The 27,561-nt window shown below is 35.3% G+C and overlaps 1 protein-coding gene across 12 annotated transcripts in view; it reads left to right on the forward strand.

Annotated features, from left to right (window-relative positions):
* MCTP1 (multiple C2 and transmembrane domain containing 1) overlaps window positions 1-20,323 on the forward strand; it is a 594,209-nt gene extending 573,886 nt beyond the window's left edge. For all 12 annotated transcript variants that reach the window (XM_050794290.1, XM_050794291.1, XM_050794293.1 and 9 more), the window contains 4 exons: window positions 11,016-11,125; window positions 14,965-15,074; window positions 17,281-17,378; window positions 18,321-20,323. In XM_050794290.1, the coding sequence (XP_050650247.1) occupies window positions 11,016-11,125; window positions 14,965-15,074; window positions 17,281-17,378; window positions 18,321-18,392 (390 nt within the window). In that variant the 3' untranslated portion in view covers window positions 18,393-20,323. The remainder of the gene's footprint in view (window positions 1-11,015; window positions 11,126-14,964; window positions 15,075-17,280; window positions 17,379-18,320) is intronic.
* The last annotated feature ends 7,238 nt before the right edge of the window (window positions 20,324-27,561 follow it).

Consider the following 27,561-nt stretch of genomic DNA (forward strand, 5'->3'; position numbering starts at 1 on the left):
CTTCCAGTGGATGAGGAATACTGTAAACAGATGAACCTTCTGCTCAGGTGCCATTTTTCAAGTCCCATATCTCAGATAAGAACACATACAACTGGAGGCACCCAAAGAGAGTGAGCATGAATTGAGGCAGAAGTGTGAGGTGGATCTTTAGGCAACTGATCTTTAGTTTCTTCAAGCTGGGAATGAGAATAATATCCATCACCCTCATGTGATGGTTGTAAGGATCATATATGATGATACATATGACAAAGAAGTTTTACAAGCATGAAATAATATTCCTGAGATACAAGGGAGAAAATTGTCATCTTTATTAAGATTTAATACAATTTAACTTTTAAAAGTGTTGTAGGATTTCCTTTTTCAGTCTCTTCAAATTGTTAATGACTGATGTTTACTGAGTACTTCCTATGTTCCAGATATTTGTGGATTTTATGGCTTTAATGGATTAATTTAATTGTATAACCATCGCAAAGGTAGGTTGAGTTATTATCCTCATTTTACAGATGAAGAAGTTAATAAATTGCTCAAAATCACCGAGCTAAGAAAATGATGGAAGCAGCATTTGAACCATACTTAGCAAGAGAGCCAGTTACTAAGAAATCCACTCATCTTCTAAATGTGGTCATCTAGAATTATAGAGTGCCCACCACCTTCTCTAAACTCTCAACTGCCTTCTCAGTTCTGCATTTGAGTTTTCAACCATGTTTAAACACATATTTGAAAATGAAGTAAACAATTTCGAAAGAAGATTTTTTTTAAAAACAAACATACATCTACAACTTTTTCATTAGAAGTTGAGATTTAAGAAACCAAAAAAAAAAAAAAAAAAAAAACCTAGCCCAGCATTTGCTATCTGGATTCAGGAATGAGCTCAGTGTTTGAGCTCAGTCAAGCTTTGGTATTCTCACTCAAGCTTTAACTACTGAGCTTGTAGAAAGAGCAGGAGAAATTCCACCCACCAACAGTATTCTCAAATAAGCTTTCAACTGACTCTGAAGGGCAGAGACTATTCAGTCCTTTTTATCTTATCTGTAAAATGAGTAAACCTAACCAGGAGGGGTTTTAGGAAACATCTTATTTCACCTTTTCTTAAATGAGGTCTAAGGACAGGCAGTGACCTGTAATCCTGATGGCGCTTCCACATTTTCTTGTGCTTTATTTTCAATGTAATTCACAGGCTCACATGCTTTCACATTTCAAAACCTTTCCACAATTTGTTCATTTTGATTTTACAGAAAACCCTGTGAGGCATGCAAATTCTTATCTCAAAACTTGCGTTATCTTGGTTGAAAGTAGCCTTTGTTACTTATTTTCCAGAATCTCTGGATACTTGGGAGCCCAAGTGTCACAGCGTCTGTTGTGGCTTCTATCAGAATTAGCCTAGAACTAGTCCTCTTTGGCCTTTTCACTTGGAGTCCATCTGAAAGCAGAACTTCTGGGACAAGAGCCTGAGATGGGATAATCTATAAGGCCCCGTTTTCCTGGCTGCTGGCCAGGCGATTAAGTCAAAGGTTTTGATATTGATATTGATAAGGTTCTTTTAAGACCTTTCAAATACAGGTCCCTGGGTATCCTTGAGAGATCTGTTCCAGAACCTCCCATGGATACCAAAATCGTATCCAAAATCTGTGAATGCTCAAGTCTCTGATATAACTGCCCATTGGTAGAATCGATGGACGCAAACCCACTGTGTGGAGGGCTGACTATATTTGCAGGACAGTTAAAAAGGGTTTTCTTGGCTGGGGTGTGGTGGTTCACACCTGTAATCCTAGCACTTTGGGAGACCAAGGTGGGACGATTGCTTGAACCCAGGAATTTGAGATAGCCTGGGCAATACAGCAAGACCCTCTCTCTACCCACAAAAAAAAAAAAAAAAAAAAAAAGCCAGATGTGGTGGTACACACCTGTGGTCCCAGCTACTTGAGAGGCTGAAGTGAGAGGATTGCTTGAGCCTAGGAGGTTGAAGTTGTAACGAGCTGTGATGGAGTCACTGCATTCCAGCCTGGGCAACAAAGCGAGACTTCATCTCAAAGCAAAAGTTGGGGGGTTCTTCAGTTTTTGGCTCCAGGAAACTCTCCCTCCTGACAACAGGTACATCTGCATTGCTGGATGCTTGCTGTAAGGTTTATTTACATTTAATAAAAACTATGTACAGCCTTTTACAAATAATTTTTGTTGACTTAGAAGTTAACATGGTTAGCAAGTTTTGTTTCTGTCTTGACTTTGTCATTTGTGCTTCTGATCGGAGATATTTTCCTGCCTCCTAGTCAACTTCTCAGTCTTCTCATCTTCCTTCTATCCGTGAGAGTATCTCTTTTCCATGTTTTCCTCTCCTTCTTCTCCTTTGTCTCTTCCTCTCTTTTTTTTCCTTCTTTCTCTTTCCTCACTTTTTCCTGTTTTTTTTTTTTCTTCCATTCTTTCCTTCCTGGCTTTTATTATAACTCTTAGAGTGCCAGCTGCCACTTAAAAATGCCTGTTGTTTGCATTGTCTAGCCCAGGGTATATTTCTCTCCAAATTCTTTTCACGTTATAATCACCTTTAAAGTTGCATGCAAATTACATGTATAAGATTAAGTCAACAAGGTAAAGCACAGTTAAATGCCATTACAAATTATGTAGTAGAAATGAGCTCTGAAAAGCATAAGGCTACTTTGCAAAAGAGGAAGCAAATATTAAAACCAGGTAAAGACTCATTCTGCAAAAAAGCAAAAACAAACAAAAAATAAACCTCTGCCAAGTCAGCAGAAGGGGGAAAAAAATCTCAGTGTAACATTATAAAGAATTTACCATCATTTTCTAAAATAGACTCTGACAAGTTAACACTGAGTCATCTGGTACAAAACTAAACATGCATAAAAGGTTTCATATAGTTAAGAATTCCCTCTAATATTTCAAAATTTTATTTTTAACATAAGCCAAAATGTTTGAGAACTGTTTTAAGATAAAAATATACTATCTTGTTAAAAGGTGTCCATTTATCCTGTTAACCTTAACTCTGAGTACCTCAGTGTCTCAATAGAGTGTTTCTATTTTTTCAAGGCTAATATCAGGAAGAGAGGCAAGGCACCAAGGAAACTGCACAAGATTTGATATAGTAAGAACTGAATAAGACACTTAGATAAGATTCAGTAGCCAAGGGACTCTGAATTGCTGAACTGCTCTCTGAGAATTTCAGTATTCCAGATTTCAGGTTGAAACATGGTTTTTTTATATCTGAAAAAGAAGAAAGATTGGCACAGAGAAAACATTTGATCACTTCTTTTTGTGCCTTTATCCACTCCATACTTCCCATCTAATGTATTTTCCATAGGTTGGAAGTATAGATCTGAGAAGAAGTCTATTTTGCACAGCATCTAAGTGAACTAGAGAAAGTAGTGGACCAAAACCATCTTTAGCATCCAACACGGGAAACATAAACATGTTCCAAACATAATTTCAGACATCATGCTATGTGAGTCTATACTTGTCCAAAGAAGAGCTCCAATCAATGGTAAACTATAATAAATAATTATGTCTCATAGCAAATATCAGCCTTACGATTCACCTTTTGCCAAAGGTTATGTAAGCAAGACTTTAAAGGACAAGCAAAATTATGATAAAGATTAATTAGCTCTTTGGGATAGAAGGTATCTCAAATCCGAATACTTCCTCCAGGAAATAATAAGGTGACCATATGCCCTGGTATAGTTCCATTTTATGCTCATTATTGTAGCATAAGATTTAATAGCTCTCCCTTTCTCCTAAGATACTCTCTCACCTTAGAAAGTGAAATAACATTGATTTTATAATAGCAATATTTGTAGCAAATATATTCTACATACCTGCTAATTCTGATTAATACAGCACAGGTGTTCAACAGATAACTTCTCAACATGGTTGACAATGACCACTATGGCAGGGTTCCTAAATGTATTAATGACTAAGCTAGGATGCAGCTCGGCAGGAAAAACCAGTCCCAGAATATTCACCCCCTGATGTCTATCACTTTGGCTTCATGTTCCCATTTAGAACAGACTCAATGAAGGGGAGAATCTGTCATTTTGGCTTGAAAGTCAATGAATAGGATTCTTCAAATATGTAAGGTATGCCTATTGATTATTTAGGTCTTTAGATTTTCTTAAATATCTCAAAACTAGGTGGTAGGTACTTTGGAAGAATCTAGTTAACTTTCTGTTGTGATATGTCATAGTAAAGTAGGCATATATTAAAGAATCACTGTACTTCAACTTTTACAGTTAGTGATGTTTTAGGGACTATTTAAAACCTAATAAGAGAGCTTTTAGAAATATTGTATAAAATCATTAGAAATAGTTGTGCAATATAAATCTCACATATTCTCAGATTCATGGTTATAGCTGTTATAGGTATTTTTTTTTTTGCATCTTCAAAAGAAACATTAATAATGCATTAAAAAAAAAAGTGTCACTACCAAGACTGGGTGATTAACTACTCTGTGATATTTCTTTCATCCAGCTGCTTTAAAAAGGAAAGCAAAAACAACAATAAAGGAATGTACCAATTTATTCTCTACAATAAAGTATTGAACATTATTGAAAAAAGTATGAAATATTGGAATGCAACATAGCAATTCCATTACCCATTGCAGGTTTGGGTCCTATACTGTATATAAAGAGTAATTACTTCATTGGTTGGAGACCACAATGAAAGAATATAGAATTTGATGACAGATTTTAAAATGAAAATTTTATCCCAAAGCATTTGCTTTTCAAAACTGCGTCAACATTACAGACCATCTTATTTTGTCTTTTGGTAGTTGAGGGTAAGGGAGTGGCGGTGGGCTGGGAGTGCAGCAGTAACAAAGCAAATGAAGATTGAGTGAATATTTTAAAATCCTTAGCCAATAATCGTACATCAGCACTTGGATTTTAAAATGGCTATTAAAAATTTTCTTCACAGATGCCTCAAGTGACACATCTTATTAATGAAGGTCCTGCACTTAATATTTGCTTGCATGATTGACATTAAATCTGGTGGTTTCTAACACATCTTTCACTTTCTACCTTCAAGTTTCTGGATTTCATTCTCTTGCTCAAGATTTTAGCTCTATGATGATTCTCAAGGCTAGATTATGGTGTCTGCATTTTCGAAACATTTTCAAATCATTTTTCTTTATCTCAAAGGAATTACTGGTAGGAACTGAAACCTTCCTGGATAGAATAGGAAGGTCATATGGTTATTATATAGACTCTGGAGTTAGCCAGGCATTGTCCCAACCCAAGTTCTGTCGTTTTCTCTGAGCCTCAGTTTTCTCTTCTGTAGAGTGGAGAAATATAACTACATTGTAGGATGGTTGTGAGTATTGGATGAGTTATGAGAAAAGCACTTTACACTGCTTAATGAGTGTGTTTATATTCCATTTCTTTCCAAAATTAAGATAGCTTATAAAAATATAAAAAATAGACAAGCCAAGTACCAGTTCATTTATTTCTTCTAACCATCTTCCTTTAGTAATATTAAGACAATTGGGGAAATATTCTGATTATAAAAGTAAAATATTAATTGCAAACAATTTGAATATTACAGGAAGGTATGAAGAAGATAAATTTCCATTACTGGAATATTTTGATGCATCTCCTTCATCCTTTTTTTCCCCCCCAACATAGACATTTTAAACATAAATTAGGATTACACTATATATATTAGATCATAAGCATTTTTGTTGTCATTATATATTCTCTCTAAATATTTTCTGATTTCATAACCTATCAATTGTATGTACCATAATTAATCTCATCCAACATACTATTACTCTTTTTGTTATAAACAAAAATGCAATGAAAACATTTTCAGATGTTTACTATTTTGGAAATATCATCCCATCATTTGTAGCATTTGTTGATTTTTTTTCTCACTTAGCCTTTTAAATTTATGACTTTTGACATGTTTTAAATTTTATGTAACCATTGCTATAAATTATTTTCCTTTGTAATTTATTTTACTTTTTGCACGTTTAGAAAGTTCTTTCCTATTCCAAGGTCAGTAAATAACTTCCCTGTATTGTCTTTTCATAATTCATTTTTGCTTTTAACTTTTTAAAAAAATTTAATTATATTTTAAGTTCCAGGACACATGTGCAGGACATGCAGAGTTGTTACATAGGTAAACATGTGCCATGGTGGTTTGCTGCACCCATCAACCCATCACCTAGGTATTAAGCCTTGTATGCATTAGCTATTTATCCTGATGCCCTCCCTCCCCACATCACTGCCCCCCACCGCCACCACCACCTGCAGATCCCAGTGTTTGCTGTTCCCCTCTCTTTGTCTATCTGTTCTCATTGTTTAGCTCCCACTTATAAGTGAGAACATGTGGTGTTTGGTTTTCTGTTCCTGCATTAGTTTGCTGAGGATAATGGCTTCCAACTCCATCCATGTACCTGCAAAGGACATGATCTAGTTCCTTTTTATGTCTGCATAGTATCCCATGGTATATATGTATCACATTTTCTTTATCCAGTCTATCACTTAAGCACTGATGGGCATTTGGGTTGATTCCATGTCTTTGCTTTTGTGAATAGTCTGCAATACATGTGCATGTATCTTTATAATAAAATAATGTATATTCCTTTGGGTATATACCCAGTAATGGGATTGCTGGGTCAAATGGTATTTCTGGTTCTAGGTCTTTGAGGAATCACCACACTGTCTTCTACAATGGTTGAACTAGTTTACAGTCCCACCAACAGTGTAAAAGTATTCCTATTTCTCCATAGCCTCGCCAGCATCTGTTGTTTCTTGACTTTTTAATAATAGCCATTCTGACTGGCACGATATGGTATCTCATTGTGGTTTTGATTTTCATTTCTCTAATGATCACTGATGTTGAGCTTTTTTTCATAAGTTTGTTGACTGCATAAATGTCTTTTGGGCTGGGCACAGTGGCTCACGCCTGTAATCCCAGCACTTTGGGAGGCCAAGGTGGGTGGATCACCCGAGGTCAGGAGTTCGAGACCAGCCTGGCAAACATGGTGAAACCCTGTCTCTACTAAAAATACAAAACGTTAGCCAGGTGTGGTGCCACATGCCTGTAATACCAGCTACTTGGGAGGCTGAGGCAGGAGAATCGCTTGAACCTGGGAGGTGGAGGTTGCAGTGAGCTGAGATCCCACCATCGCACTGCAGCCTGGGCAACAAGAGAGAAACTTCATGTCGAAAATAATAGTAAGTCTTCTTTTGTGAAGTGTCTGTTCATGTCCTTTGCCTACTTTTTAATGGATTTTTCTTGTAAATTTAAGTTCCTTGTAGATTCTGGATATTAGACCTTGTCAGAGTGATTGAAAAAATTTTCTGCCATTCTGTAAGTTGTCTGTTTGCTCTGATTTCTTTTGCTATGCAGAAGCTCTTTAGTTTAATTAGATCCCATTTGTTGATTTTTACTTTGGTTTCACTGCAACCAAAATGTTGGTTGCAAAGCAGAATGTTTGCTTTAGACGTTTTTGTCCTGAAATCTTTGCCTGTGCATATGCTCGTGGTATTGTCTAGATTTTCTTCTACGGTTTTTATAGTTTTGTTTTACATCTAAGTCTTTAGTCCATCTTGAGTTAATTTTTGTATAAGGTATAAGAAAGGGGTCCAGTTTCAGTTTTCTGCATATGGCTAGCCAGTTTTTCCAGCACTGTTAATTATACAAGGAATCCTTTCCTCATTGCTTGTTTTTGTCAACTTTGTCAAAGATCAGATGGTTGTAGATGTGCGGTCTTATTTCTGAGATCTCTTTTCTATTCTGTTGCTGTATGTGTCTGTTTTTGTACCAGTACCATGCTGTTTTGGTTACTGTAGCCTTGTAATATAGTTTGAAGTCAGGTAGCATGATGCCTCCAGCTTTGTTCTTTTTGCTTAGGATTGTCTTAGCTATACGGGCTCTTTTTTGGTTCCATATTAATTTTAAAGAAGTTTTTTTCTAATTCTGTGAAGAATGTCAGTGGTAGTTTGATGGGAATAGCATTGAATCTATAAATTACTTTGGGTAGTATGGCCATTTTCACAATAATGATTCTTCCTATACATGAGCATGAAATATTTTCCCACTTGTTTGTGTCCTCTGATTTCCTTGAGCAGTGGTTTGTGGTTCTCATTGAAGAGGTCCTTCCCTTCCCTTGTTAGCTGTATTCCTAGGTATTTTATTCTCTTTGTAGCAATTGTGAATGGGAGTTGATTCATGATTTGGCTCTCTACTTGTCTACTGTTGGTGTATAGGAATGCTAGCAATTTTGCACATTGATTTTTATATCCTGAGACTTTGCTGAAGTTGCTTATCAGCTTAAGAAACTTTAGGATTGAGACAATAGGGTTTTCTAGATACAGGATCATGTCATCTGCAAACAGACAGTTTAACTTCCTATGTTCCTATGTGAATACCCTTTATTTCTCTCTTGCCTGATTGCCCTGACCAGAACTTCCAATACTATGTTGAGTAGGAGTGGTGAGAGAGGGCATCCTTATCTTGTGCCAGATTTCAAGGGGAATACTTCCAGCTTTTGCCCATTTTGGCTGTGGGTTTGTCATAAATGGTCCTTATTATTTTGAGGTATGTTCCATCAATACCTAGTTTATTGAATTTTTAACTTGAAGGGATGTTGAATTTTATTGAAGGCCTTTTTCGCGTCTATTGAGATAATCATGTGGTTTTTGTTTTTAGTTCTGTTTATGTGATGAATTTATTCATTTGTGTATGTTGAATCAGCCTTGCATCCCAGGGATGAAGCCAACTTCATTATGGTAGATACTGTTTTTAAAAAAACTTCTTAACATTAATATGGAATGTATTGGGGGCTATTTGAGACAGATATTAAGATAGATTTTGGCTATCTCAGATGTGAATGTCTATTTTAGGTAGGATCTAACATAACTTTCCCCAGTTAAATGCCCAGTAACAATACTTATTTCCTTTGTGCATGGCACCTTATATACCAGTCTTTTGATGCCCATATCTCATTTTAATTAAATATTGGGTACAGTGAATGCCTTCTCATGATTACTCTTTTGTAAAATTTCTTAGCTAGTTACCTATTTATTTGTCCAACAAACTTTAAAAACACTATTAAGTTCTCCCCGTTTTCTCCAATCTAAACATTAGGATTTGCTTGAAATTTCATTAAGCCTATATATTCAACTGAAAAAAAAAAACTTTATATATTTTGTACATTTCCTGCTGAAGTTTTACCTAGGTATTTCATATATTTTGTTTCTGTGAAATATTTTTTCACATAATTTTGAGGTGAAAGACATTCTCAAAGGACTTCCATTGTACAACCAGCATGCTTCAACTCCAGTTTGACTTACTCCGTATGTGGATAAATATTTATGAGTACTTTGCTTCACAGACATAAATGAACTTAGCTGGTGCTTGAGAACACTAAGGGACACACAGTTGGGGCAGACCAACTTTCTAGTTTTGAAAGGAACAGGAAAAAGCCACTGGTTACTCATTTTACTCTAACGTGCACAATTGTATAGGTGAAACTAACTTTTTTTTTTCTAACTTTTTTTTTTTTTTTTTTTTTTTTTTTTTTTACTGGAGAGTGTGAAAGATAAATTGATGGACCAACGTCTGTCATGACAAGTGAATGGTGACTTCTGAAGACAGTAGGGAACCCTGAGTAGCTAACTGTTCCCAATACTATTTAAGCTTTATGCGTCTTGTCTACCTAATTGACAATCCATTTTGGCATAAGCAAGATGAATAATAGACACATTTCTCCCATGTGAATTAAATTTAAAATTAAGACTCTAAGTAACTGGTATCTATACCAAAGATCGTTATAAAACTGGCCTCCATGTCCTTGGTCCCAGTGTACCCTGTTGTCCTTGGAGGAGGCACACACATCTGTCATTCACTTGCCTGCAGTTTCTGAGGTGGCGGGATGCCAGCCCTGGCCAAGTGTTCACAGTGTAGAGTGCTTTAGACTCTTCTGAAATGAAAGTCAGTATGTAAATGTGCAACATGACATTATTATTCTAGCTTCCTGGCTGCTTTCAGCAAGCACTGACTGCCACATGAGGTCTCAAGTGTTCTGGCATAGTGTGCAAGTGTTCAAAAGAAGTTAAAGTAATGAAATTGGATCTACATTTCCATAGATATTCAAGCTGGCATGGAGGAATGGAGTCATAGAATCAGGGTTGGATGGTCTCCACCAAACAGCCTAGGCAAGTGCCTGTGATGCCAGGCTACTAAGCAGAATTTTCAATTGTGAAAGGCCACCACTGTTTCTTCCTTTGAGTCTAAAATTGCAAAATATGCACATTTCTCCTAAGGTCACTCCACTCTCTAGGTGCTTAAATTTAATGCTCAATCTCCGCCCATCCGTGACCTGCAGCACACCAGCTTTGCTTAAATTCAGTGTTTTAAAATGAACTAAGCACCAAAAAGGGGAAAAAATGTTTAGTTAGAACCTAATACAGCATATACTACTGTATAAAATATATGACTATTATTTTTAAGAAGGAGGTCAGGCTTAGTTTGTATATGATCTAAGTAGTATCCACATAGTAGATTCCGGGTTTTGGTGTTTTTTTTTTTTTTTCCAGTTTTCATTGCTCACAAATCTCAAGTGCATCCAGCATTCTCTGCTGCTGAAATATCTAGAGCCACAACAAAAGTTAGGTTTATGGGCGGTGGGGTCAAGAAACTGGGTCCGCTAAGGTATGTCTCGGTGAATCCAGAAGCACTGTAGAATCTGGGTTTGGTAATTCTGGGACCTCCCCTCTCTCTTATACCTTCCTCCCCCAAATGTATGTTCTGCTCATCAGAGCAAGAGCAAAGGAACCCAAGGCTCTTGCTTTGCAGCTATCTTTATAAGTACAAATCCATGACGCTGGGTCCCCTTTCTCCTCATGTTCCTTAAAATCCTGGTATTTTCATGGGTTCCAATTATCCATTTATATACACACAAAAATGAAGTTAAGTTTAAAAATGCAAGACAGGGACAACAGAAATAATTCAAGCAATGAAGAATACCTTTACTCATACAGAATTTCTTTTTTATTGCATTTTAGGACAGTGAAAAAAAGGGATTTATAAATAAAATCTATGCCATCCAGGAGGTTTGTGTCAGTGTCCAGAACATCCTAGATGAAGTGGCTTCCTTTGGCGAAAGGATAAAGAAGTGAGTGACGGTGACATGTGAGCCCCGGTCTTCTGTGGGACAGGGTGTCCATTTGTTTCTCGAAGGGTGAAATGCCACATTCTTTTTGGCAGGGGACACTCTTTCTGGGTGCTCTATTGCTCAGTTTCATCATTATTTACTTTATTTCTGCCAGTCTTTGGCTTTATGAAAGTTCTGTCAATTTCCTTCCTGAAATTTAGAACATATTGGTTGGAAAGAAGTCATACTTGTAGCTTTGAAGAAATAACACCGTCCTAAATTTTAGCACATTTTTCACTGTGAAAGACTTTGTTCTTAAACGGAATATGAAATTGTGATAGGAAAAAAATAAACCAAGCTAAATGAGGACTTCAGGTAATTAAGATACACCTGCATTTTATTATTGGTCTAGTTATATTTTCATCAAGTGACAGTAAATTTTTTTCAAAATTGTATTTATGGTACCCTGCAAAAGTATTTTTTTCAAGTTTGTATTTAAATAGCTGAGATCCATAATTATCAATAAACTAATGCTCTTTCATTTAGAAAATACACACAATTTTTAAAATTATAAAAACAGCATTCCTTTTCCTTGACTTTAAAATTAAGAAATAGAGCTTCACTGAGCTCTAATGCAAAATTAAGAAACTTACATTCTTAATCTTATATACTTATGTTTTATCTAAAACAATGTTTTTTTAAAAAGTGTATTTACAACAATTATTAGTTAAAAGATATACTAAGACCCTCATACTTCTAAATTATGTAAAAATTGGCCTACATAATGATTGCTAATGGTCTATTCAAGAAGGGGTGCCAAATTCTGGAGAAACCTTTATTTTCTTAGTTTAATGTATCTATTCATTGTTTGTTATTCATAACCAAAAGTTTTCTACAGATCTGAATCCTTGGGCATACACAGAATTTGAAAGGAGTAAATTATTTAAACTAAAGGTGTGAGTCATTCATCTGGTACCTGTCATGTTGCAAGGGATAATGCATTTTATTTTGTATAATTTTTTGTTTAATATATTTCCGCATGTGTAGGTGCTGAGTTTCCACTTTCTTACATTATATTAGACAGAACAGCCCCCCTCTCACTCCCAGATGTGCCTTTAGGAAACATTCAGTCTTGGCCTTCTGAAGACCATTCCCATATCTTTTCTTTCTCCTTCTTCCTCTCATCTCCAAGAATGTTTACCTGTCCTCTACACGCTATCCACTGAAACAGTGTGAAGCCCTGAATTTGGGGCATTTCCTCATTGAGTGTTGTCTTTTATCTGGGGTACACAGTGTGCTGATACCCGACAAAAACATCTGATTTATACCAAAATACCATGGATCAGGCGGTGAACGCCTGAGAGGAAGAAGCTCCTTTGTAACTCTAGGTGGTACAAGGCCTCAGAACAGATGCTTGGCTGGAAAACATGACTAGCTGAGGGATATGACCACCAGATCTTGGCAGTGGTTCAGCCTTAGGGAAACCTGGGTTTTGCAGAACTTCCTATGCTAAGGTACAGGAAGATGGCACAGGAGCCAGTGAGTCTTGGAGGAGCCATCTCTCCCGCAAAATGATCTTTTGAATGCTAAAAAAGAGAAATTCTCCTGGGGTCACATGGAATTAAAAGCATCTATCCAGAAAGCAGATTCAGAAGCAATCTTTAAGCACAAAATGAAAGGGCTCTATAATTACCATGTCTTGTTACTAAATAATCATTCCAGAACTTTCTTGAATTGCATCCCTTTTGGGGGAAGATCATATTCTAGATTTAGATTCCATAATGCAGAGTGTAGAAATAGAAAAGGGCAGTTTTATTTTATTTTATTTTTCTAACAGCTACACTGGTGGGGATTCTTTGCCATTTATCCTTCCAATAGGAGTAAGGAGAACACAGGGAATTCTTCAGTGGGGCTGCCCAGAAGGAAGGTTTTCTGAGTGAAGAGCCAGTGCCCTCACACATGGAGTTGTGTGATGGATGACTCTAAGCTGAGCCACATGAAAACAAGCAGATCCCTTAGCCTTCTGTTCTCTCCACAAGCAAGCAGAAGCAAGGGAGGCACAGGTGTCCATCGGAAGGGAAGGCATGATCCTTTACCTGATGAGTTACAGATGCTCACTCTTGACCATAAGAGGAAGAAGACAAAGACAGAAAAGCCAGATCCCAAGGATTACTGAAAATAGGATAACCAGATTGACCCAACATTGGCTCTTTTAGTAGAAAAAAATTTCAGGAAACAATTTTGACCTAGAGAGAGACAAAAAGCAAGCTACATGCTACAAAGCTAAGGAACAACTAATTCCTAAGTATTATGCTGAGGCATTGTATGGAAGAAAATCTTTTAGCAATCATCCTTTATTGGGTCAAAATTGCCCTGAAAATAAACTCACCTCAAGTAAGTACAATATACAATACCAGGAAATTAGAAGAAATAAAAAACACTAACATTTATCTACATGAACAATATGTTTTGCTGAAGTGTCTTAGGGGCCTTCTCACTGTCTCGTAAGAAAATAGTGCCATAAATGAGATTCCTTGAGTTGATTAGTTCTGATAATTTCACCTTGATTCACATAAGCATGTTACCACCACAACCCGTCTTCCTTGACAGAATAAACTATCCCCATTTTATAAATGGGGAAAGGGTTTTGACTCAGCTAAATCCACATAACAGAATCTAGGCTTTGAATACAGATTGGCTAACTTCTTGGCTCTCATGCTAAAGGGTCAGACGACATGATATGTTAGTTCCCCTTTAGTGGATGAACACTTAGGAGAAATTTCAAAGAATGCAATGGTATGCCTGTAAATGGTGATATATTTATATGCCCAACCCTGGAGGATCTACACAGTGTTTCTATTTTCTTTATAATTTTGGCACACTCTTAAGAAGTACCAGACTGGCTTCTACCAAAAAGCCTTAAGTGATTATAATCTTCCCATGTTCCATTTACTTGATTTTTCTACTCTTTTAAAAACATTTTTACATCATAGTTTTTGCCTTTGTCTTCATTTTTCTTTTTGTCTCAGTAAATTCCTTCCTATCTCCTCAGTACATTTTTTTTTTTGTAACTTCTTCTGTTCATTGGTCTCATTTCCATTTGTTATCATGTCTTGTCAATACTGAGTCTTGCAGCCTTCTCTGACCCAGCTGTCTATGTTACCAATTACTTCTGCCAGAATGCTGTCCTTTACAAGAAGTACATGAGAGATAATAGTAAGCAATGCTGATTTTATTAATTATATATGTATTTCTGGGAAGAAGGGCAATGATAAGAAGTGAAGTTTTGCAAGGCTAACTGTTCTATTCCTCTTTCCTGATTTCCAGTTCTATTTGAAATATAGCTGAGGTAGGACAAGTGAGTATTCCTCTAAGGAATTCTAACATTCAGAGGATTTTTTTACACAACCATGTAAGATTTACATCTACCAAGAGTTGCTGGCAACATTTTATTCCCAATGTGGGGAATACCGAGAGTTGATGGAAGGAAGAATGGTGGGTCCAGAGGCATTCCCCTCTGAAAAGCCAGAGAAAACAAGGATGGGTACTAGTCTTAGCAGTAGAAAAATAAAGATCTTCTTTCATGTGGGGAGTCACCCAAGTAGCACAATGGCTTTAGACTCTGAAGTCACCTGGAACAATCTGGAGGAGTTGGCAGCAAGACTGTTTACCTGGGCCCTGTCTTCATGCAACTGAGCAGATTATGGCTAGCCTGGGTCCTCTGATAACCTATTACAACTGGAATCTATTCCAGAGAGAAATGCAGACTAACTAGGTCCCAAGTAAGAATCATTATGTATTTTAGTATTTGAAAAAAGTATGAAGTACTCAGATTGCTGATGTGTTAATTTTCCATTCAGCACTTTCAACTGGACCGTCCCATTCTTAAGCTGGCTGGCCATTGTAGCCCTCTGTGTGTTCACAGTCATCCTGTACTGCATTCCGCTGAGATACATTGTCCTTGTCTGGGGTAAGTAAAGCCTCCCCCACTCCTCTAAACTGTCTTAGCTGCTAGGAACAAACTATGTTTAAGAGATGAGTTATACTGTCAGCGGTTCCCTGTATTTATGGTCATGAAGCTACTCCATGATGAAAGGAGACAGGTCAGTTAAAAATCACAACAGTATAAAGATTTAGGTCTACCTGCAAAATGTATTTTTCTTATCTGGCACACTAGGCTTCATCATACTATAAACATGTTAGCTGTGCAGATTCTTCATATATCAAAGTGTAGCTTTGTCTAGATATCCCTCTGATTTATTTTCACCATTGATATACAAACAGAGGCATTTCAATCCTTTCAATCCATATGGTGCATTTAGGAAAATATGCTTTTCTTGCTGTTGTATTTTATCTTATGGAAGTATATGTAAACATGGTACTATACATGGCTGCCTGTTTAAGAGGTCACCTTTAGCATTCGGGAAAAGGGTCCTCGGTACTTGCAGGTTCCTTAGGAACAAAAAGATCCTTTTATGTGTACTAAACAAGAATGTTTCTATGAAGACCTACGTTAAAGGTGGTTTTTTTCAGTCCTAATTTTTAATGCAACTATGCTGCATGCCAACGATTCTTATGCACCTGGGCTTCATTTAGGAGACTGTCAGTTGCAGCATTCTTCTTTTTTGTTTTCTTTCCTGACAAAATTCTTGGTTTGGAAAACAATTTTCAGTCTCTAGGATCTACTATAACATTAATAATATATAAACAAGACTGGGTAGAAGAATTCTCTACTTACCCCTCACCCGCTTACGCATACACCTAAGATTGCTAAAACAAATCAAATACAAAATGCAAAGAACCAAAATGAGTCTCAGCTTCGGAAAGCATGTGCTTACACTGAAAGCAAAATTCTTTTCTTTTTAAGGCTTTTGAAGAAATATATTGGAATAAAGTGAGTTCAAGTCTGATGACTCCAAGCCCTCAACTTTTGAAGATTACTATTTCCAGTAATAGTCTTTTTGGCCCAACTTGCCATATATTGAGGAAGCCCTCTTACCCCTTATTATCACTATAATTACCCTTACAGTCTGGGTGAGAGGTGGGGGAAATGGTAATTATTTTTTCCTTTCCTAATTTCTATAATTCAAAGAAATTCAATTTAGCCAGCACTTTCATTATATAAGGGAACAATAATTTCTACTACGTTCTTGCTTCCTATTGTATGTTCATCTTTTTTTTTTCCCGTTAGATGCTGCTTTACAGAAAAAATTAGGGTAGAATATCATGTGTGGCGGTTTATTAACTCGAATCTACCTTGCCTTGGCTTGGGGAGTCATCTCTGTTGCAGCAGGTGGTGGTGAATGCCCTGTTCTCCCAGGTTCGCAGAAACTGGAGCCCAGGGCAGACATCTAGCTGTGTAACCTGCAGTGCCCTCACTGACTAGCTGTCTTAAAAGTAATTTTGCAGAATGTGTTTGGGCCTCTTGTTTCATCAAACAAAATAAAACAAGAACAGTATTCCTTTAGTGGTAGGTGATTGCTGAAATATTAGCCAGAAATTTAAGACATAGGTCTTACATGAGGAGACGGACCAAAATCAAGATTCCAGAAGTTTATTCTGCATGAACTCCCTGAAGAGGAGGCAGGATGTTCTAGTTTATGGCTCAGTTTTTACCAATTTGTTGATTTCATGTAAACGTGTTTGTTTATTTTTTTTACAAAGTTGGGGGCAAACCTTTTCATTTCAGGTTTGAAAAAAATAAACATCATGTGTCTTCTAAACATTTAGCTGGCATAACAGCAGCACACACCCCCACCTCCAAAAAGGTGCATCTTTTGGAAAAGGGGAAACCAAATAAGTTAGACATCTTGCCTTAACAATCTTAACCCAAAAAGTAGGAAAGCAAGTTTCATCATAAATGAAACACTCAAGCAAGGCTTCTAAGTAGACTGTAACACAGGGGGGAAAAAAAGCCAGATATTGCTAATTACCCCCAGGGCACCTCCTTTATTTCCCACATAGAAAGCCTTTCCTGCTTGGAAGAAGCTACTGAAGTACAAAGTGAAAAAGCAGCAGCTGAGCTGGGAAGGAGGAAGAAATGAAGGAGAAAAAAAAGGAGAGGGAAAAAATTGGGTGTACTGGTTCACTGAGTCATTGGCATACAAATTAGATCTTCAAATTACTACAACACTTTTGACAAAAATGTGCTTTGTTTAACTCCAACTTTGTTTCAGGCATCAATAAATTTACAAAAAAGCTTCGGAGTCCATATGCAATTGATAACAATGAACTACTTGACTTCCTTTCCAGAGTCCCTTCAGATGTACAAGTGGTATGTAGGTTTCGTTATTACTGCTATTTTAATGTAGTGTGGTACTGGGTTTTAGCTTTTATATCCTTCTTATTTCAAAGGCTTTAGAAGAGCTGAGTAAAATTAATAAAGCCTGTGTAGCAGATTTTACCAGTCAGAAATTTAGCCTACTTGGGGTGTTATCCAAGAAGAACTTAGACAACGGGAGAAAGAGCAGCTGCATAAAGAACCTACCAGAGCTGTTAGGGAAGATCCTCCTGTCCAAGTTAGTTCAGCTGGAGTTTGTGATGGGGTGTATGACCTGAGGGGAGGAAACAGGAATATTAGATGATGAAAGCAAAATATGCCAGTGGACATTTAAGAAAAAAAATCTTTCCAGAATTTGCAAGAATTACAAGTAAGTTTTAAAGAAGTATATTTTGGAGATCAGTGAGGAGAAGAAAGCTGACTGCTTATCTCAAAAATCCTTTTAATCCTTTGAGGTTAATGCCCATTAACCATCAGCTGTTTTCAAAATAAAAGAAGGTTTGTTTGTTTTTAAATTAAAATCCTGAAGCTGGGTTACAGTGATACCTTTTTCATTTGCTATGACATGACAGTGGCCTGGATGGAGATTAAGACTGTGTTAAACACATGATAAATTGTAAATACACGATAAACTGTAAAAAACCATTATCGAGCCCTTTAAAATCGATGTAGATGGTTTTGCTTTTAATGTAATGTGTTACAGACAGTGACGACCATTACTAAAGTTCACATCAGGGCTCCATGTAGTTTCCAACAGGATTTCCCTTATTCTTGCTCTGTCACTCTACTGCTTTCTGCATCTCAGCTGCAGATCCCATACAGCTTCTAGAATGAGCACTTTCTTCCCCCCAGCACAGTCTCTCATTCCTTTGCTTTTCCTTTCTTTGCCAGAAAGTGGCCACCTGACCAGTCTTCCTCTGAACTCTGTTTAAACAGGTGCAATACCAAGAACTGAAACCAGATCCTTCTCATAGCCCATATAAAAGAAAGAAAAACAATCTTGGCTAGCCAGCTTCCAGCACTGAGGAGACCAGCATCTGTTTGGGAAGATAAAAGAAAAAGCCCTCAGCCTGAGCAGCATTTCCTTTCTTTCAGATTTTTATTTATTTTGCCTTTTTATCATGATCGAGAGAATTTGTAAATAGTGTACAAAGGCATATGTCTTTGAAAATATACTTCTATTGTACAGACTCAACTTGATAAAGGTTTTGCTACTGCTGTGTGAAAGCCTTGTTAGCTGTGGAAAATAATATAACACACTGAAAGAACAAATATAAGAATGATAACATTGGAAGATATATCCTTATCTAATTACAAGTGGATTACTCACCTGTGCTCTGATTAAATCTACATCAATTGTAAATGTCAATTTGATTTTAACGTTTTTTTTTTAATGTGACTTTTTTATCTAAAAAGTAATCCATTACAGTTTTCTATGTTTTATACATTTCAAAAGGGAGGGAAATACCAAAGCCTAAATAATGGAATGGATGCATTTCAATTTAACATATATTCTGGCTTTAGATCCCGACATTCACTCCTGTGCAAATTACTTAGGTATGACTAGGCTGATTTTAAGCTAATAAGTGAAGGTACATTCACTCCCTCAAGAGAATCAATACTCAGAAGGTTAGAAAGTTTTCTTTATAGAATTTCAATCATTCCATCTAAAACCTTAAAATCTCTACAGGACTACACAACATAAATACTGCCAGTTTATAAACGATTGCCTATCTGAATTTTTATACCTACCACTACTTTAATTTATACATAGTTAGCAAATTAGCAACCCAGTAAGTACAGTTATCAAAAATACTAGCAAACTACATCCATATCGCTTTTGGTGTCAGATTGTATCTGTGCATCTAAAAATATTTTAATACTCAAGTGCTCTCAGAAAAAAAAAAAAAATCTGCTTTCTCATTAGATTACTGAAATGCTTTAATTCATACTATGATTTTGTTATTAGTGTGAATTTTAATGTAGAGAATTCAGTGTGCTAAGTGATATGCCAGTGCTTCACTACATTCATTTATTAAAAAAAATCATTCTTGATTATGCATGAAAACCTGTTTTGTAAAATGAACTGCTTGGGGGTGGTGGTTGCCTTTATCAATGTTTCACTATTATCATAGAATCTATACTTAAAAATTGCATTCCCAAGACTCTTAAAGTAGTTTTTGTATCTCACTCCCTGGTATACTAAGGGAGCATAACTGTGGAAAAAAAATAACTTGGTTGGTTGAGAATGTATTACTTCCCTGACTTGGTAGGGGATTACACTCAGTTGAAATTGCAGCAGACAATGCTTTGCACTACTTTATTAATAATAAACTTGGATGGGGTAAAAGTGAGGGTTATACTGGAAAAATTATAGAAAAGCTAAAAGAATGTATATTTCACTCTAAAGGAAGATTCTTTAACAATAAGTGTAATCTCATTGAAGCTGATTTTTAAAGTATTTTTATTTTAGAGATAAGTTGTTAAATACTATTTCTTATAATAGAACTATTTTGATCTGTTTATATACTATGCTTGAATGTCAATTAAATTCCCTTTCTACAGAAAGGCTTTGACCTCAACATGCTTTATTTAATGTATCATGTTTAAAATGACATGCTTCAGCCCGCATACCATCACTGTTTGTTGCTAAAAACATAATGTTCCATGAACATGGTGTTACTACACAAAGTTTATTGATGAGATAACTGTTCAATTATACCTTATGTGAGACTTTTATGTTCTGTGCTGACAATGTGTACTCAAATGTCTATAAGCCTGATATTCTACAACCTCAGATGTATCTAGTGGATAGTAACCATTAACAGATGACTAATTTGTTTGTTTCACTGTATCAAATTTCAGATGTTTAGTTCAATGGTAATGTTGACTACACATTCACTGCATTAAATACAAAAGACAATAATCTTTCCCATGTATAATCAGCACTTTTTTTTTTTTTCCGGTGGTTCAGAGATTGATGAGGGATTGTGTGCATATTCTTAAAAATTATATTTCACTTGGAGAAATACAGATTTGGTTTAAACAAACAAGGCTTCTTCCTGAAACTCTGACTCTTATCTGACTCTTATATAAAAATACCTCTGGAGGGGTGAGCATCCAATGAAATTAGAGGAATAAGAACTAGCTTGAGGCACAAAAGTGATATTCAGGGAAATCTTCATTGCTTTTAGAAACTACTACATTCACAGGCTGAAAACAGAATATGTATAGTTAAAATCTTAACTATTTATTTCCCCTTCTCACATAAGGTACAATTCTGTCTTGAGAGCTGCCTGACTTGCCTTCATTTTGAGAGATTTGTGATGTAAATATTTCAAGTTATCTGACGAGACTGAATGTCACTCTAGTATCTACTTGGACTGCTAACATTGTAGATGTTGTGAACTATTATATTCCTTTAGTATCTTTTAGTAAATTCACTGAGTCATTATTCATATTCTAAACTATTACTGCCATTAGTGGTGATAATTCATAAATGCATATTTGTGCTTTTTTTTCCCCACTTATCAAAAATAACATAATAGTACTTCTCATTCATTCTGGTACTGTTCCAGACTCAAACTGATTGATATAGGTTCTGTAGGAATTCCAATTTTTTAACATTCTATATGCACTAGGATAATCTGAGTTGGGAGATTCTTTAAAGGACTCTGTGATATATTGAATACCAACTGTATGACCCTGTTATAGGCAATGGTCAAAGCAATGATTGTATATTAAAATCAAATCTGGAGTTGAAGTACAGTGAGAGCCAAATTTAATTGATACATTTCTAAAAATTATCTTTTATAAAATTTTTAATCTGTATTTACAAGTTAAGAAAAACTCAGAAGTAAACTCTTATCTAGGGACCACAGGAGATTTTTTTCCACTTTCATCTCATATATAAGGTCTCCTATGCTGAAAGTAGTCAACATTTGTATTAATGTTATTCAAAGGCAGTAATTTCAGCGAATAAACTTGTTAAATGGGCCTAAGTTTTATAATGTTGGCTTAGCATTAAGAACAAAAAGGTATAAGGCAGTTATACCTTTTTGCTCCAGAAATACAAGACAGCTACCATTATACTTCTTGAAAAACATCTCAGGTATTATTAAATTAATACTTGCTTAAATCCTGGGGCTTTAAATGAATAGCGTGATTTCACACACTAGTGTGAGTGTGTGTACAGATGTCTATTCATTGGTTTGATTAGGGTATCTAGGATCGGCCTTTTCCAATTGCTCAGTCAAGTATGAATTTAAACCAGATAGAAAATAATGTAGTAAATTCTTTCTTAAAATAGTGTCATTCCTTTCAATTATAATTCTTTTTCCTGGGATGATTGGTGTAACTGAAAGAAAACAAAACATTTTTTTTTCTTTTTTTTTGGTGAAAATGTTACCCTCTGGTACCTCAGTTTCTTTTATATAGTGGCAATTTGTATAGAGGCAGTCACATCAGATTTATTTCAGCTGAATGGCTAAAGTTTGAGAAATACTATTGAAAAATCTCATTAAAAAAGAATAGCATGCAAATAAAAACTATCAAATGTCCAAAGCAATCACATAATGTAGAAACTAAGAGCACCATGAAAGGTTTGCTGGAACTTGATTCTGTGCTTTTCAAAGGAGGGATCTGGGTTAAGAATCAAAAAATAAAAACAATCAAATATTGTAAATGATCTCGAATGAGTTTCAATTTATTGGGCTCTTCCCTGACATTCTAAGCTTTAAAAAAACAAAAAACAAAAAACCAAACAAAAGTGTTCTATTACATGCACAAGCAGTAATTTTGTAAAGACAGGTTTTTAAATTTATATGATTATCCGTACCTCCAAATGTCACTGAAAATTTATTACTCCATTTTTAAAAAAGTAAAATACACTGCTGTTCTGCTTTAGTCAATTAAGTGTTACTATATTAGGTAGAAAGATTTCTTTCAAGGAAAGTGGAAATGGTTTAGGTAAGTAGCCGTGCCTAAGTTTTTTCAGTATGTAGCAAAATTACAATTGCAGTGCAATTATCCCCTACTACAGATTCTTCAATATTCCTTCCAAAGAAAAAAGGAGTGGCCAACCTGAGCCAATGAGTGAACCTGAAAACTACCTTATTTTCTCTGGAGGAATACATTTAAGGAGATCCTGAGGCCTGGCTGAGTGGAACTAGTGCTCCCACTAGTGAAGAAAGATGATAATATAGGTTCAGTTTCACTTTCTAGTCAAAGACAAGCTCAAAATGGCTTGAGTCCATTTGAGGGATTTTATTTTGCCAGAGTTCAAATGCTGACAGGTTTGGAGGAAATGCTAAATTCATAGAAAAAGCACACCTGGCCCTCACTACTCATACTCGTCTTTTGCATTATTGGAGACACCTGAGAATAGTCGAGCATTGTTACAGAGACAGCTGGACCACAGCAGAGAGAGGAGGGGAAGCAAATGACAATATTTGTCCCAAGCTCAAAGAACCCTTTTTAATAAAGCTATCAGAGAACTGAAACCTTATAACAATATGCCCCACAAAACATTCTTTTCTAGAGTAGTAATTATGAAAAGTCAAAATCTCTGTGTACCTTGTAACACTGCAACCATGGAAAACAATTTATCAGTGTCAAGAACTAATAAGTTCTTAGAAAAACTTTACAAAGATAGAAGTGTCTATTTGCTATTATACAAGGCGGAGTATGTAATTTTGTCATCTTTGTTTTACAACAGAGGAAGTAGCTAACAATTTCTGAGCAAAAAAACACAATGGTATACCTACCTCTTACGTTTGGCCTCAAACTCTTACAAACTTCAGTTTCCATTAACAGAGAACATAGCAAAGAGTAAGAGGGTCTTTGAAGCACACGAGAAGCCATCCAGAAAACACTGTACGTATCTGACAAAGGAGTTCTTAAACAGATTATTGTGATGTTCATTATTTGTGTGAAATTGCTTGACATCACTTTTAAAAACATTCATTTTCAGAAGAGAAAAACTTTTTAAAAATCAAAACATACAGCACTTGGTAATTTAAGCAAGAACAAAATACTCTGACTTATGGGTTGGGGTACCAAGTATTCACCATCCAATCTTGCACACTGTGATGCTACGTATTTGATACATAGTACATTTAATGCATATTTACTTGATTTCCCTCCCATGACTGTGACAATAGCCCTGACCCGTAGGTAAGAAATCTTCCCCCAAACAACAGATGGATACTATCAGGTGGTACTATAGTTACCATGTAGTATCCAGGATATTTATACAGAACAATTGTAAAAAGATTGTTCTGAGTTGTACTACTTAAAAGAGTACCTTACAAGAAGCTATTCTGCTGGCTTTCACAGAAGAGGTGCAAAACAGTATGCTCCGGAGAGCTGTGGTAAGATACTCTCAGAATTCTCTCGACAGAGGGTTATATCTGTATTAATGTTGCAAATAAGTTATAAAGTGGATATTTTTTCAGATTGATGATAGAAGAAAAAATTCCTAATACAGTAGTATCCTTTCAAAGCCATTTAAGGTACAATCTTTGAATAAATGTAGCTATCATTTAATCTTACCAGTTTCTCCCTGCTTTTGTGTCGAATCTGAAAAGTCTCACCAGAGAACAAGTAATTCTTCAGGTCCCATAAATACTAAAATCAGAAAGTAAAGATATGTTACATGTTATGACTCCACATGGTATCCACATGAGCAAGTTTAATCTTTAGCAATTTAAGAGTACTACAAAAGAGTAAAGTTCCCCCAGTTCCCACTTCAACATACTTGGGGCTCCATTTTGAAGTGTCTTAAAGCAAAGACTAGAGAAGCGTATCAGTAAAGTGGTAAGTCAGATTTACTTTCAAAAAAGGAGCACGTATATAGTGTATTTTTTGAGATCTGTGTTAGATAATACTAATTATACTTTTAATTATATCCAACTTTAAATAGTATATTACAACTGTAGTTTACCTTTTAAAAATCCAGTAAGTGCCAGTTTAAATAAGGCAACTTTAGAAAAATTTCAAGGATTGATTCTTACTTAATTCAGGAGCATTACTTTCAAAATAAATTGGTTACTGGTATTATAAACAAATATAAATCATTACAAAGAAATCTGGAGAAGTGAAAAAGAAATATCCAAAACTTTTCCACATAAAGACAATCACTATAAGCAATTTTTTACTTAACAATCTTTTTCCTTACGTAATTTAGATAATATATTTATGTTACTTTTTTTAAAAAAGAGAGTCTTGCTGTGTTGCTCAGGTTGGCCTTGAACTCCTGGGCTCAAGTGATCATCCTGCCTCAGCCTCTCAAGCAGCTGGGACTATAGGCATGTGCTACCATGTCTGGCTGAGAAAATCATTTTTAATAACATTTAGCTTCAATTTTAAAAATATTAGTATTAGTAAAAAATGGTATTTAGGTAGAAGGTCCAACCATTTTTAATAAGTAGCTTTCAACTCTGAGTCCATTTCCTCCAGTAACATGGCTAAGTATGAACTTAACAGTATTTTGGGGGGTGTAAAAGAACTGAAATGACAGGAAAATAAGAAATGAGATGCCAAGATTTGCCTGTGAGAAAGAACTGAGTATTACTATTCGAAACAGCCTTTTTCTCACAGGAAGACAAATACCACGTGATCTCACTTATATGTGGCATCTAGGAGAGTTGATCTCATAGCAGTAGACAGTAGAATGGCGGTTACCAGAGGCTGGGAAGGGAAAAGGTGGGGAGGCAAAGATGGGGAGAGGATGGTTTCAAGGGATACAAAGTTAGTTAGATGAACTAAGAAGAGTAAGTGCTGATGTTCTACTACATAGTGGGGCGACTACAGATAATAACAATGTATTATATTTCAAGATAATTTCAAAAGTGGGCCTTGAATGTTATCACCACAAAGAAATCGTAAAGATTTAAGACAAAGGACATGCTAACTACCATGATTTTATCATTATACAATGTACACATGTACTGAAGCATCACACTGTACCCTAATAAACATGTACAATTATTATGTGTCAATTGTTTTTTAAAAAACGGTGAAAAAAAATCTAGCTTGTTTCTGATACCATTAGAACTGGAATTTTATTATTCTTTATTTTTTATTAAATTGAATTTCAACCAAAAGAACCTTCTATAAAACAAATCTCTGGACCTTTGGTTTAGTTTATCAAATATTACTCAAAATTTTCAAAGACCCAGTTTATTTCTGAGATTAGTCTACATACTTTTTGTCTGATTTTATACCTTCACTAACTTCCATCAATATAAAAAACAGTACCTAGAAATCTTTACCCTTTGGATTCCTTTAAGTAGAATGACTCAACCATTTTTCCCCTCATCCCCTTGACCAGTTTTCACCTTTACAATTCTGCTTTTAAGTTTTCATGGAAAATTTCATGGAAAAAACACATTTTAATTTTATCAGATTTTACTTATTGTTCTGTAATTTTATCTCTAATGTAAAAAGGAAAGAATGCAAAGTAGAAAAATGCATCTTTAGGATGAAGCCAGGTAACAAAGATATATATTCCTTTAAACAAAAATAAAAACACTATCATAAATCAAACTATTCTGGTCATTAGAAAAATTTATTAAGAGTCATGTCATAAACATTGTTGACCTAACCTTTAGATTGAGAAGTCACTGACAACAAACTAAGTTATTTTCATCTGTCAACACTTTAAGATTAATGATTTTTCAGTATTACTATTTATTTCACTTTGAGACAGAATAGAGAAGCAGTGGTAATTTTAGTTCATCTACTATCAAGAAAAATAACAGCATGATAGGTATAAATTCAAACCTGGATTCCAGATTTTCAGTTCAGAGCAACTTACTTTCTGGAAGTGCTAAACCTTTTGTTTTGTTTTTTTGTTTAAACTTCCACTCTTGGATAGAATGAAATTGTATGTCCCAAACTAGTAAGCCATTCTCTATTAATGTTTAACATCCATAATCGCTTGACCCAACTCAGATACTTTGGCAAGGAAGAGGATTAGAGTTCCAAAATCTGGGTTCTATATCTAAAAAGATTTGGGGCCATGATATAAAAATCACTAATTTGGAAGTATATGTTTTAATTCTAATTGGGAATAACTATTTATAAATACCTGAATAAGGGCTTTTGGGATCTATATTTGTTAAAGGCAATATGATATTATATATTACATATATAACAATACTACATATTTTGTTAGGAATACTGTTTAATAAATAGTCATTTGCTGACATAACATTGTTGATCTTTAATTCCACAAGTAGTTTAAAAACCCAGAACAGAGTTCATTACACTTCTGTTTTAAAAACGGGGTGGGAGAGATTATCAATATGTCTCTTGAAAAACAAAAAGGATAACATTCTAAAAATAAAGTCACTTGTATCTAGTACTAAGGATTATATTTCAAGCTTTTTAAAAAACATAGTTTAAGTGTATTTATAATCAAAACCATACACTTACACTAAAAAAAGACACTAATAAATTCAAATATAAAAAGTATTAGGCACAGCTTGTACATATTTGAGATGTTCTGTAAGATTAGTATTTAAGAAGACAAACTCTTTAAATATCTAATAATCAATGATGTTAAAATGTTTTATTTCTTTTGAAAAGGTCTTTGACTAGGATTTGCATTACCTTGAAAATGTATGCTCAGAACCAAGTAAAACAACACTTCAACCTTATCTAATTAATTTATAGCCTATAATTTCAAAATATATACCACAGCAAATAACTACCAAAGTATATTCTCCAACTACAGTTCATTTTTATCTACAAGGTGAATTTTCCGATAACATAATTTGATTTACAAGGAACAGTTAACTATTCCATGTCTCCTGTTTTGACAACACCAGGCAGAGCCTAATTCCAATAATGCTATCACTGACCTTTCTAACTCAATCCACATTTGTTATAAAAACAATTATCATTCCTAGTTTTGCAAGCTCCACGTCAGCAGGAGGTGCAATTGGCGTGAAAGCTACCTGATAAATGCCTCAGGGAAAGAGTGCCTCATGTCACTCAAAGATGACCCCTTCCTACTGATTAAGGAGCAACAGTGACAGGCTCTCATCAAGTTCACCGCTTAAATGGAAAGGTGTATAAAGGCATAAGGATTGCACATTCCACCAATTTTTTTTTTCATGTGAAGGTATTCATTTAACTTTCTATAACAGCATAAACAAAAATGGCAGATATT

This window comes from Macaca thibetana, chromosome 6 (genome assembly GCF_024542745.1).
Source record: "Macaca thibetana thibetana isolate TM-01 chromosome 6, ASM2454274v1, whole genome shotgun sequence".
Lineage (NCBI taxonomy): Eukaryota > Metazoa > Chordata > Mammalia > Primates > Cercopithecidae > Macaca > Macaca thibetana.